The 14,461-nt window shown below is 33.8% G+C and overlaps 1 protein-coding gene across 4 annotated transcripts in view; it reads left to right on the forward strand.

The window, feature by feature from the left end:
• Positions 1 to 14,461, forward strand: part of LOC128986007 (transferrin-like) — a 156,147-nt gene that overhangs the window by 67,624 nt on the left and 74,062 nt on the right. For all 4 annotated transcript variants that reach the window (XM_054406190.1, XM_054406108.1, XM_054406278.1 and 1 more), the window contains one exon: positions 5,715 to 5,809. In XM_054406190.1, the coding sequence (XP_054262165.1) occupies positions 5,715 to 5,809 (95 nt within the window). The remainder of the gene's footprint in view (positions 1 to 5,714; positions 5,810 to 14,461) is intronic.

Here is a 14,461-nt window from a genome sequence, read left to right on the forward strand (position 1 = left end):
TGCGCGGTGGAGGGGCCGTGTCTGACCGGCGCGTCTTGCCTCACACTGCCTCGCCTCAGCTGTCAGGATGTGCAGGACGCCATCAAACATTTAAAATCAAAATGCACTACTGGTCCAGATTTACTCCCACAATATTTATTTAAAGGTTGTTCTGAATTTTTAGTTGGGCCTTTAGAATTTTTATACAATTTAAGCTTGAAAACTAATATATTTCCCGAAAGATGGAAAACAACCAAAGTAACTCCAATTTTTAAGAGTGGAAAAAAATCCAAAGTCTTAAATTATAGACCGGTAGCAGTGTTATCTGTACCGGCGAAGATATTTGAGATTATTATTCACAAATATTTATTCAGACATTTTCAAAAATACATTTCAAATGACCAGCATGGGTTTGTCCCAGGAAGATCAGTCAACACAAATTTATTAAATTTTACTAGTTACGTTTCCTCTGGTCTGGATTCTGGGGCTCAGACAGACACGTTATTTCTTGATCTGGCCAAAGCGTTTGATAAGGTTGACCATTCAATTTTGTTGCAGAAACTGCATTGGTATGGCATGTCAAATGATTTATTGCATTTTTTCAAATCTTACATTGTTAATAGAAAACAATTTGTTTTCTATCATGGATTTTCCTCTGCTGTATTCAATGTCCAATCTGGGGTTCCCCAGGGTTCGAATCTGGGGCCTTGTCTTTTTACAATACTAATTAATGATCTAAGTGACTGTATTTTAAATTCAAATTCACTTCTATTTGCCGATGATTTAAAAATGTTTAAGCATATCAATAGTCTTGATGATGCAAATAGCTTACAAGAAGATCTTGACAATGTTTATAGGTGGAGTGTTTCAAACAAAATGACTTTTAATGTTTCTAAATGTCAACTAATGACTTTTACTAGGACTACAAATTTTTTACGAAATGACTATTTTTTAAATGGCATTTTAATTAGTAGAGTAAACAAAATTAAAGATTTAGGTGTTCACATGAATTCTGCACTATCTTTTAATTTTCATATTGAAACATGCATTGCTGCTGCAAGTAAAATGTTGGGGTTTATAATTAGACAAAGTACAAATTTTAGAAACATTGAAACATTAATTATGCTTTATCATTCGCTGGTCAGATCAAGATTAGAAACCTGTTCCATAATTTGGAATCCATATCATTTACAGTTTAAAGATGCTTTAGAGAAAGTCCAGAAAAAGTTTTTAAGATTCTTATTTTACAAATGTTTTAATATTTATACGTACGATGTTCCATACCATGATTTATTACAATTGTTTGGGCTGCAGAGTCTAGATCTGAGGAGAACGATCATAGGTCAGGTGTTCCTGTACAAACTGGCGCGTGGAGAGGTTGACGACGCTGCTGGCCTGGCCGGCCTGTCTTATCGCGTACCCTGCTTCAATAGTAGAAACAAACATCTCTTCTCGTTGCCCTACAGCCGCACCACTGCCCATGCCTCCTCCCCCCTCTATCGATTAATGAAAGACTACAATTACGTAATAAAAAAGTGCAATAATATTGATATTTTCTCTGACAACATAAACAATTTCAAATTGAAATTAAAAACAGTATTAATCAATCAGTAAATGTTAATTTATATATTTTTCGTTGTTCTATTTATTTTTACTACTCAGTATTTATATATTTATATAATTTATCATTGTTAATCTTTTTTAAATATATATACATTGTTGTTATAGTTATTGATAATTTTGTTTTTATGTTAGTATTAAATGCATGGCATGAAAGTGTAAGTAAAAATGAAGTGAAAAGACAAGAAGAAACCCACTGAAGCAATAATATTATAAGTGCATGAACTGCTTCAATGTAAATGGTCTTTAAACTGTATTGAAGCATGTAAATAAAAAAAAATAAAAAAAAAAAATAAAAAAATTCATATATGTATAGCCTCTATACTTATATACTGCCTACACACACACACACACACACATATATGTATATATATATACAGGGTGTCCCGGAACTCCCTACCAATATTTTAGGGCATTGCTCCTGGGTAAGAAACATAACTAAATATCATATTTAAACTGTCCGGAAGTCCTTAGTTACTCACACAGCCGCCATTTTGTTTTTTACAGTTATTAATTTTTTTTTAACATATGAAATGGAAACTTTGCACAAACATTTATGACAACTAGACAAAGCTACAAAAAAATTATCACGATTATTCAAATTCATAAAACAAAATGGCGGCCATTCAACATTTTTGTAAAATCAATGGTTTTTGAGTTATTTAAGAAAGAAAAGTTTAAATGGCCGCCATTTTGTTTTATGAATTTGAAAAATGGTCATAATTTGTCTAGTTGTCATAAATGTTTCTGCAAAGTTTTCATTTCGTATGTTTAACCATTCTTTAGAAAAAAAATGTAGTCTATAACTAAAAATACCCCCGCCGCAGCAAACCTGCAGACTAAGCGAATTTCCATTTCCCTGAATGGATTTACACTAAAATGTCTCCTTAAAAATATCACATTTATTCCCTATTTAAATAGAATCAGTTTAAAACATACTTAGGTTTGCTGCAACAGGGAGGGTAAAAGTCTTTTTTATGTAAAATGTTAATAGTTAGTAAGAAATAAAAACATTTTCCAAATTTGGGCAAAATATGTTTATAAACAAGCAAACTACAACAGTTTACTTATTCTCCATAAGAATAACATGGGAATTTTAAATTTACAATTTTTTGGAATTTTCTCCGTAACCATTAGGCGCATTATAACGCTTCAATATACTAAATTATTTGTTTTTTTAAGCTCTACAAAATAGTTTTGAAAGAAATTGCAAAATTTTATGTTTTTTGGGTCAAAAATAGGAAAAACCCATTTTTACCCCATAAAAGCCCCCATAAACCCTCGTTCCCATGGTCCGATCATGCTGGTTCGCGAACTCGTTCGAATAAACGTAGGTTTACACGTTTGTACCAAATTTCATCAAAATCGGATCATTTTTGCTCGAGTTATCGCGCTAACGGACACATATATATATATATAAATATATATATATATATATAAATATATATATATATATGAATTTGAACGGATGGTGTTTTTGACCTCTAGGGACCTCAAAACGAAAAAAAAAATCGGTCCCGGGTCCAGGTCTTACCGTGAGTACTACGGTAATAGCTTATTCCCTATATGGGAAATTCGCTAAAAAAACAAAATGGCGGCTGTGTGAGTGACTAAGGACTTCCGGACAATTTAAATATGATATTTAGGTACGTTTTTTACCCAGGCTCAATTCCCTAAAATATTGGTAGAGAGTTCCGGGACTCCCTGTATATGTGTGTGTGTGTGTCCGTTAGCACAATAACTCGAGGTAAAATGATCCGATTTTGATTAAATTTGGTATAAACGTGTAAACTGTAAACTAGGGATGGTCAAGTCTCGAAATTTCGGGAAATTTTAAATCTCGTTACACGAGACGAGATTTCTTTTTGGCCGAGATTTTTATCGAGACGAGAATAAAAAAAAAAAATTAAAAAAATTAAAAACTCCTGCAGAAAGTCAATGCAATACCCGCAATACAGGACCGTTTGTAGTTGCGTTCCCTTTGCGAAGGCGTTCTTATTTAATTAATTCTTTAAATGTAAATATTACTTTAATTATTTTAATAATATTACTTTAATAACATTTGAGAAGTTTTGTTAAGTGTAAGCAGTGTGAGGAATGTTTTATTACTATAAAAAGTCAAAACAAGTAACTATTTTATAAAAATTAATATTGCTTTTATTTTATGATTTATTTTGTTTTAGGATAAGTTGAACTCTATCCTAACTGATATCACTATGTTTCCTAATCGTAGGCATTTTAATAAGTTAGGCGTGATTAATAAAAAAATGTTATGCTGATGTTTTTTAATAAAAGATTGTAAATATTCTTGCCTATTATCATTATTTTTGTATTTAAACAGTCATCTAACAATGTTACAAAATCAGGTAAAAATTTTGAACGTGCATTTCCCGTTGTGTATGAGAAGGGAAATCCCGTCTCGATCTCGTCTCGAAATTTTATGAGAAATAAAAAAACTCGTCTCGTCTCGTCTCGAACTAAAAATCCAATCTCGTCCATCCCTAGTGTAAACCTATGTTTATTCAAACGAGTTCGCGAACCAGCATGATCAGACCATGGGAACGGGGTTTTATGGGGTGAAAATTGATTTTTCTCATTTTTGACCCTAAAAACATAAAATTTAGCAATTTCTTTCCAAACCATTTTGTGGAGATTATAAAAAATTAAACATTTTGACGCGTTATTATGCGCCTAATAGTTACGGAGAAAAAAAAAAAAAAATGTAAATTTAAAATTAACATGTTATTCTTATGGAGAATAAGTCAACTGTTGTTGTTTGCTTGTTTATGAGCATATTTTGATCACATTTGGAAAATGCATTTACTTTATACTAAATTATTACCATTTTACAAAAAAAACTTTTCTACCCTCCCTGTTGCAGCAAACCTAGAGTACCCGTTAAACTAATGCTATTTAAATATATAATAAAAGGTAAGTAAAAGGTAAAAGATAAGTAAAGGTTTGCAGTCCGGTGTGTGAGAACTGTTTATGACGATTAGAGTAAGGTAACTGCAATCCTAAAATGCCGTGGGAAGGGAGGGAATCAGGTCCGCAACGTAAAGAGTGGTGAGGGAAGTAGTCAAGGCGTGCTGTCCGTAGTGTGGGAACTGTTTATGACAATTAGATTAATGTATCTGCAATCCTTAAATGCTATGGGAAGGGAGGGAAACAGGTTCGCGACGTAGGAAGTGGTGAAGGAAGTAGTAAAGGCGAGCAGTCCGGAGTGTGGGAACTGTTTATGACGATTAGACTAATCTATCTGCAATCCTAAAATGCTATGGGAAGGGAGGAAACAGGTCTGCGATGTGAAAGCAGTGTGGAGAGTTGGAACTGGAAACCGTTTGTAGCAGTAAGATTAATGTATCTTATAAAATGCTACGAGAAGGAAAGGAAACAGGTCCATGACGTAGGTAATGGTGAAGGAAGTAGTAAAGGCGAGCAGTGTGGAGTTTGGGAATGGATTAATGTATCTGCAATTCTAAACTTCTTTCAGAGTAAACTAATGATTTTCCCCGAGCAAAGCTCGGTCCCCAGGTACTTAATGATCAAAGGTACGTTTGATTGGTGTCCTAGGGAGCCTGCAAGGTGGGAGAAGTGACCAGGAGGCTAGATTTGCGCATCGTTCCGTTTGACCAGTACCACTGCGCCACTCTTTACTTCACTGGCAGTGACATGTTCAACAAGGAGATGAGGGCCCATGCACTACAGCAGGGCTTCACACTCAACGAATACTCTCTGCGTCCCCTTGGCTCCACTGGTTAGAAACTATCAACAATTTTGATGCCATGTTTTGGCGATAGATTCGAGAAAGTTCTACAACAATAACAGGGAGTGTTTTTGCAACAGATTAACTTGACAACAGTTGCGGCACCGTAACGTTCTTATTCATACTGTTATATTGACTAACAAACGCCGCCAAAATAGAAATTACAAATAAATGTGGTGTGTGTGAACGTTTTTGATTGAGGGTGTGTGTATGTTATTCATATTATTTTACTTAATTGTGAAAATGTAATTTAAACATCATAAAGTTAGAATAAGAGGAGGGAAACTAAATCTATAAAATGTTCTGACACCCTGTCATACTGTCCCTCATGATGGTATGTTGTCCCTAGGTGTTCCTGGCGAGCCTCTGCAAGTTACCTGTGAGAAGGATATTTTTGAGTACATTGACTACCCTTACAAGACTCCACAAGAGAGAAGTGTGTAGGTATGTAGTTGCATAAAATCTAAAATATTACATTAAATCATATTAGTGAAACACTGAAAATTTATTTATTCTGTATTTATATTATTGTATTAATAGGCTAAATAATGGCTATCAACATGTGAATGAAGAAGCAAATTTATTGTTTTGCTGTCAATAATGTCTTATGTAATTTTATTATTTTTAATTGTGCCATAATGTATGAACATTTTTATATCAATTATCTATGAATAAAGGCAACTTGTTTCTAGGGCAATGTTAGAACTTTGATATACAACTCCACCAGTTAAATGGGTTGTTAAAATCGACTTTTACATGGTAATTAATCCAAGCTATATTTAATTTATGATTCGACTGTTATTGATTGTATTTGATTCAATCAGATTCTTTCAGATTCCCATGGAGTCTGAAAGTTTCAATGGAATGTAAAACTTATGAAATCAGTATTTGACACATAAACATAGGCATAAGATCAGCAGTATTTTATTATGTGTTTGGGCTAAGTTAGGTAACTTTTATTACCTTACTTGTTGTATACCTACATTAATCACTCAATGAAAGAAAACATAATATGCTAAGATTGTCAAAGTAGAGTAGTCATAGATTGATATAGTGGCAAATTCCAATGTTTAGTCTGATTTAGGTCTTTTGTTAGATATTTTTCATGAAACAATAGAGTCCAACATCAAAGTTTTCCGGGTTAAATAATCCTCTGAGGCTTTATGCTATAAATTAGTTGTAATTATTGTTTTGTATTCAAGAGACTTGTGCCATAAATGATCAAAGTCTGCTTGTCTTTGAAGTGATCATTTATAATATTAGTAGGATATGAATTTGAATGGATGGAGTTTTTGGCCTCTGGGGACATCGAAACGAAAAATTAAATCTGTTCCGGGTCCAGGTTTTTCTATCAGACCTACGGTAATAGCTTATTCCCTATATGGGAAATTCGCTAAAATGAAATAACATTAATCATACTAATATTATAAATGTGAAAGTTTGTGTGTTTTATAATGGTTTAAATACCTGCATTCAGTAATCCAATATGCTGCTTGTGGCAACTATAGTTTCGGTTCACAGGGAACCATCTTCTTCTTTGTGTGTTTGTTTGTTTATTTGTTTGTTTGTTTGTTTGAAGTTCAATCACGCATTAACTACTGGTCGGATTGTGTTGACATTTGGTATGATGATAGCTCACATTCCCGATTAACTTATAGACATATTCTTACATCAAAAATCCTTTCGGGCTCCACCCCAGCGGCTCTGGAGTTTCCCATGTTAACCTTATGAGTATTCATATTTAAAAGGAATTAAATAATTTTGCCAGCTGTTTCAACTACACAATTTGTTTCTATGATACTCAATATCATTAAAAGGTTACACGGTTTACCAACAGGGTGCAGCACCATTAGTTCTTTATACATTTATGACAACAGCTAATTTGAACCAAGCAGCAACAAAAACCTGAGTGTGAGAACTTTACTTCGTTCTATTGTTTAGGTGAGGTGGTAGAATATTATGGCTATGGTAGATGTTCTATATACTACAGTATACCGTAGATTATAGTAAACAAAATTTTCTCAAAACGTGTCCTCTCTCATTGCAAATGCAAAACACGAGTATTTAACTTCAATAAGCATTGTATGCCAACCCCGTACGAAGGACGGGTACTCATCTAGTCAAAAATAAAAATGAAGCTTGATGGTGAGGGTCAACGACTAAATAATGCCTTGATAACTCCGCTCAATTTTGTGGATGCCTCTGCAAATACCTCCTAGTTATTATTATTTATCTAGGTTCTAGAAACCTTGTTTTCCACGATACGTCAGGCTAGCTGGTCTAGAAGGGGTTGTGGTTTATCAATTGGATAAAATCCATTTAATTAATGGGTAATTAATGGGATTTAAACCTGGGACCTCAGGGACTGAAGTCCCTCACTCTACCACTAGACCAGCTCACTCTCTAATATTACTCCCTTATGACTTATGTAGCCTACTGTTTCACCAATATTGTTTTTAGAGCATGCATTGATCCACAGTAAGAATTTTTCATCCATATTTAAGATTTTTAAAACGCATATTTTATAATACACTTTTTATGTACCTACATTTGTTTAAACAAATATTTGTGAGTTAGTTACCGTTAATTAAATATTACTTTATATTTTTCTTGTTAGTTTAAAGGTATATACTGTATAATGTTTATCATTATATTTATGTATAATTTTTTGTCAGAAAAAAACCTAGTATTTTTTTAGCTTATAGTTTTGATTGTTTTGGCGATTGATTTAAGTATGTAGCACCTTTGACTATTCAAGGATAGTACTTAAATAATAGTCCAATACTTTTAAATTGTCTGCTTTTTTATTTCATCAATTGGATATTATAGCAATAAAACTGTAATCACTATTTCTGGCAGTTTCATTTGCCATATGGCATTCCCAGAATACCAAAACATTGATCAAGATTGCGGTAGAAAAACCAGCGTTATGGGACCGTCCTGGAAGGGTTAACAATGATATCAACACTTGCATTAAAATAACAATTTTTCATAGTCTGCTCTTAAACACTGTTTCTTGCAATTTCACAATCCATCCATGTAGTAAGCCATAAAAATCCATGTACTAGTTTTAAGTTATATTATTGTATGACGCCATTTAGTCCAAGAATTTTAGGGATATAAAAGCCATTTGACCTAACAAATCCGGACCAAGTGGAAACTTTGCACAGTTGTTTAGTAAGCCTAAATAAATAAAATATCAAAAGTCCCCATAAATCCTGACTGTGCTTCAGCCGCCATCTTGGAAAATGGCGGCCAGTTTTTACTTTTTTGACAATATTTCACAAACTATTGGTATTACAAAAGTTAAAGAACGTCTAAAAATACATCTTTTTTATATTGAAGGTTTGCTCTATCTCTAACAGTTATTGAGATAAATAATAAAAGTAAGTATTGAATTTAAAATTCCCATGTTATTCTTATGGAGGAAAATAAAGTTGCTGCAGTTTGCTCATTTATGGATATACTTTGATCAAATTTGTTAAATTTATTTATTTCATACTAAGCTAATGATATTTAACATAAATACACGCTTTATTACTCTCCACATAGCAGTAAACCTAGTACTCATTAAATTTAAAGTTACCGTACTTAAATAGGGGGGCCACCAGTTGACCGACAAGATACTTGGTCGTCTTGCCACTAGACCGTCTTTTTAATTAAATAGATAAATACTGAAAACCAGTACGTCGACAAGTTATTTCATCGTCAGTCCAGTTGACCGGCCTGTAAATCTAAATTATTATATACGAGAAACCAACTTGTCGTCAATTCTCCCGACCGACTTACCACTTGCTCGTCTTTTAGGTGGGGATGTGTTGAGCGGCAGTGCCAGCGGCGCGCGCAGCTGTGGAGGGCACTGCAGGCGTACCAACTTCTGTATCTTGTAGCGGCGGTTTTCATTCCGACGATTTTCAGCTATCACAATGCAGCGGACTAGCGAGGTTCTTATTACGTGTAATTGTTTGTTTCTCAATCGATATTTTGTTATACACAGTACAGTGAATATAAATAGTCCTATATTAGTTTACTTCAATGAAATAAATGTTTTATTTAGCTAAATAAATAAAAATACGCCGATTGAACAAATAAAATTGTTACAGACAACAGGAAGTCCTTAATATGATCAAAAAAGTGTTTATCTTTTTAAAAAAATTACTGAAATTTGTAAACTTACTGCTGGCGACAAGGGTGGTGCCATACATAGGTTTATCAATAAATAAGATAAACATGGACAACCTTATGCAGCTATAAGTCAGGAAACATTTGTAGGAACATTAAAAAGCAATACCAATTTATGAAATATGATAAAATATTTACAGGAAATGTTGATTATACTGTATATACATCGTGAGTATCTCCAGCAGTTACACACTGGTGATCTTTGAGTTGACTCTTTTAAACTCATTGATTATTACTTTTTTTCGTTTTGAAATAAATTCTGTAATACTTTGAAATTGCTCGAATTCGAGCAACATGTACACGAGTTTGAATATTAAATTAACTAACATATTTATGTAATAGGAGGGTCAAATATTGTTAACAGTGGTGAGGTAACTACCGTTACATTTATTCAATTGAGAGATAAATACAAATTGATAATACCGGTTATTTAAAGCTTTGTTGTCTATTTTTATTTCCCTCTCTTAAAAAAATAAAATAAAGAATGAATTTAGACTTTTGGTGACATTAGTTTGTACTATTTCTCCTTAAATGACACTGCTGTCTTGGTAAGCAATAGTTATCTCGGTAAACTATTTATTTGCTGAAGTGCACAGTGTGCTACTTAGCCTGAGAAACATATTTTGTTTTATGATTTTGTTGTAGGCCTATTGAAAACATTGTCTAAAAGGAATTCCCATTGCCTGTGTTACCGGGGAGAAGTTTTTCTTAGTAAAGTCTGTAGACGTCTTCGGTTTTACACAGAAACATGTAATTATAATTGAAGAAGTACATGTTTTATCCTCTCACGTTGTTGCGTGGACAATACTATGGTGATTCAATTCTGTGTACTTCAATTGTCTAACTGGCCCTAACTGACGCATCCTTGTTTTTTTTTTACTAAATAATGTAGTCTTTACTTCCGTGGATCTTTGCGTTTTATTGTGTAACTGTCCTCAAGTAAGTCTGTGTTCTGAGTAAGTACTTCAAATGCACGGCACTACTGTATATTCAGATTTTTTAATGAACTATCATAGATAAAAGGAGTATAGACATGTATGTATGACAGAGTATGTCTACTCCTTTTATCTATGGTACTATTTCCAAGTTCATCTGGACGATCGTTTCTAGTAAAAAAAATTTTATTTGGTTTATGTTTATTAACTTGTATGAGTGTTGTTAACTAAAGCTAAATTCACATCAAATTAATTAATTAAATTTATTTTAATAGTAGGCTATTTCTAATCAATTTCAGTTTTAAGAACATATAGTAAATAAATCCTTGTTGAAACGGCTGTACTATCCATGCAATTATTGTCAAACTATATGTTCAAAGATTCCTGGACGGCAATGTTATAATACTAGTTGGAGCAGAGGTACTGGATCTAGGGTTAATACAGTTTTGTGACGTGTAAGGTATATCACTGCAGAAGTAGTTAGCTCAAGAATTATGACGCGGATGACAAAGATTGGTAGCTTTTGCTATAATTATAAAAAAAACCAAGTACATAAAATCATTCACAGTTTTTTTTCACAGTCTATTGAATAGCCTGCAGTTAAGTTCACTCTAATGAAGAATATAGACGTGGCCAGAGTTCCAAACGATTTAAGTAACAACTGTTTACATGAACTATCCTATATGTAAGTTTTAGCGAATTTCCCTATAGGGAAGTAGCTATTACCGTAGGTCTCATGGTAAGACCTAAGCCCGGGACCGATTTACTTTTTCATTTTGATGTCCCCAGAGGCCAAAAACACCATTCGTTCAAATTTTTATATATCTATATATAGATATATATATATATATATATATATATATATATATATATATATATATATATATATATGTGTGTCCATCTGCACGATAACTTGAGTAATTTTTGTCCGATTTTGATAAAACTTGGTTTAAAGGTGTAAGGCGGGATAAACTTGAATGAGTTCGCGAACCAGCATGATCGGACTATGGGAACGGGGGTTTATGGGGGGTTTTATGGGGTAAAAATAGGTTTTTCCCATTTTTGGCCCTAAAAACACAAAATTTCACAATTTCTTTTCAAACCATTTTGTAGAGCTTAAAAAAACAAATAATTTAGTATATTGAAGCGTTATTATGCGCCTAATTGTTACGGAGAAAATTCAAAAAAATTGTAATTTTAAAATTCCCATGTTATTCTTATGGAGACTAAGTAAACTGTTGTAGTTTGCTTGTTTATGAACATATTTTGATCAAATTTGGAATATACATTAATTTCTTACTAAACCACAGTACCTTTTAATATTTTACATTAAAAAAAAACTTTTTTACCCTCCCTGTTGCAGCAAACCTAAGTACTCATTAAACTAATTCTGTTTAAATAGGGAATAAATGTGATACTTTTAAGGAGACATTTTAGTTTAAATCCAATCAGGCAGATGGAAATTCGCTAAGTCTGCAGGTTTGCTGCGGCGGGGGTATATTTTTTTATAGTGTGCAATGTACTTATTGAATTTTCATTAGTAATATATCATGGCTATATCGTTTATGTAAAAGTATCAAAAGATAGTAAAACGAAAACGAAACAATCAACCAAGACCAGTGACCGAAACAAGTGTCGAGCTGGCGGCGCCGCGCCTACCTCGGGATTCCCCGAGGGCAATAATTCATCTTTGAAGTAACACCGGTAACACTGACTCACTGGCCGACACGGATCCCCGCCTACCACCCCCTTTGTGTCGTCACCCTATGACCACCGGTCGGTCGGCCACCCATCCAAGGAAACTCTAGACATCGGCGGCTCTTTGTCGTTCGTTGACCAGCGTATTTTCTAGAGTTGAATGTATACCCTCACTCACACCAGGGAATAAGTAAACTGTAGTAGTTTTCTTGTTTATGAAAATATTTGCATTAAATTAGAAAAAAATCATTTATTTATTTATAAAATGTTATTATTTTACAAAAAAAAAACACACTTTTACCCTCCCTGTTGCAGCAAACCTAAGTACTTGTTAAACTTATTCTATTTAAATATGGAATAACTGTGATATTTTCAAAAAGTCATTTTAGTGTAAATCCAATCAGGCAAATAGAAATTTGCTTAGTCTGCAGGTTTGTTGCGGTGGGGGTATATTTCGTCATAAACTCTTTTGCCACTTAAGAGTCTTCAATAGTAAAGTGGCAACTAAAACGCGACTCCAGCGACACAATTCTGGCGGCGCTCAAGAACTACCCGAAGGCCTTTTCCGTAGGAACAAGTAGTTTTCCCGCGCCCCTATTCAAACGCTTGTAGGCGAAGAAAAAGAAAACGAGTTGAAGACCGAGGCTAGGTCGACCCGATCGACTTCGACAGCTGTTTTACTGTCTCTCTCCCTCTCTCTCTCTGTCTTTGGATGTGTAGGGTTGGCGAGGGTTGTAAAATTGCTGAAAGTGAAAGGGACGTGGCTGGCGCTACGTTCCTAGTTTTTGGCCTCTTGATGCTAACACTGGGTCGGCTACTCGAGATTAAACAACAGCGTGTGTTTAGTACAAAATTGGGTCCACAGTCACATCTATACTTATTTAATACGCAAGCAGGATTTTTGTGCAATTATTCCTCCGAAACTACTGAACCGATTGACATGTTTTTGGTGTCATTGGAAAGAGCGTAACGTGAAGTTGTGCAGGAAACTTTCTTTTTAGGTAAATAATTAGAGAGTGAGGCCCTGGGACCCTTTAAAGTTTCGTATTTCTCCATAAGATTAACACGGGAAACAAACATTGTTTTGAAACTCCAGCTGTTGTCAGGAATTAAATATTAATAATTAATTGCTCCCCATGGAAGCATGAGAGTTCTGTAGAGTTTGTAGCCTACACCTTATTGTCTACAAATTGGCTAAATAACTTAGGTACAGTACATTATAAAAGCTGACAGACTTTTTATTTTGACTTAAATTGTAAGCTTACCATTTCCCGTCCATGGGCAGTTTGATAGTTAAAATACCCCCGCCGCAGCAAACCTGCAGACTAAGCGAATTTCCATTTGCCTGATTGGATTTACACTAAAACGTCTCCTTAAAAATATCACATTCCTTATTTAAATAGAATCAGTTTAACACATACTTAGGTTTGCTGCAACAGGGAGGGTAAAAGTGTTTTTTATGTAAAATGTTAATAGTTAGTAAGAAATAAAAACATTTTCCAAATTTGGGCAAAATATGTTAATAAACAAGCAAACTACAGCAGTTTACTTATTCTCCATAAGAATAACATGGGAATTTTAAATTTACAATTTTTTGGAATTTTCTCCGTAACGATTAGGTGCATTATAACGCTTCAATATACTAAATTATTTGTTTTTTTAAGCTCTACAAAATAGTTTAGAAAGAAATTGCAAAATTTTATGTATTTTGAGTCAAAAATGGGAAAAACCCATTTTTACCCCATAAAACCCCCCATAAACCCCCGATCCCACGGTCTGATCATGCTGGTTCGCGAACTCGTTCGAATAAACGTAGGTTTACACGTTTGTACCGAATTTCATCAAAATCGGATCGTTTTTGCTCGAGTTATCGCGCTAACGGACACATATATAAATATATATATATATATATATATATATGAATTTGAACGGATGGTGTTTTTGGCCTCTAGGGACCTCAAAACGAAAAAAAAATCGGTCCCGGGTCCAGGTCTTACCATGAGTACTACGGTAATAGCTTATTCCCTATATGGGAAATTCGCTAAAATAACCCTTTAAACTGGAATAGGACTGTTATGTAAATTGTGAGTATTTCCATTAGTTAATAATCTTTTAGTTGACTCTTTTAAAATCATCGGAAATTATGACTGTTATTAGTTTTTTAACAAGTCATTTGTTTATATGTAACTCCTGTACTTCTTTGCAATTGCTCGATTTCGAGCAACATGTACACTAGTTAAGCTATTATTTTATACAATAGCTAAGATATTCCACATTCCAA

Source organism: Macrosteles quadrilineatus, unplaced genomic scaffold, assembly GCF_028750875.1.
Source record: "Macrosteles quadrilineatus isolate MER2022 unplaced genomic scaffold, UCM_ALF_1.0 Scaffold_1__1_contigs__length_201487025, whole genome shotgun sequence".
Classification (NCBI taxonomy): domain Eukaryota; kingdom Metazoa; phylum Arthropoda; class Insecta; order Hemiptera; family Cicadellidae; genus Macrosteles; species Macrosteles quadrilineatus.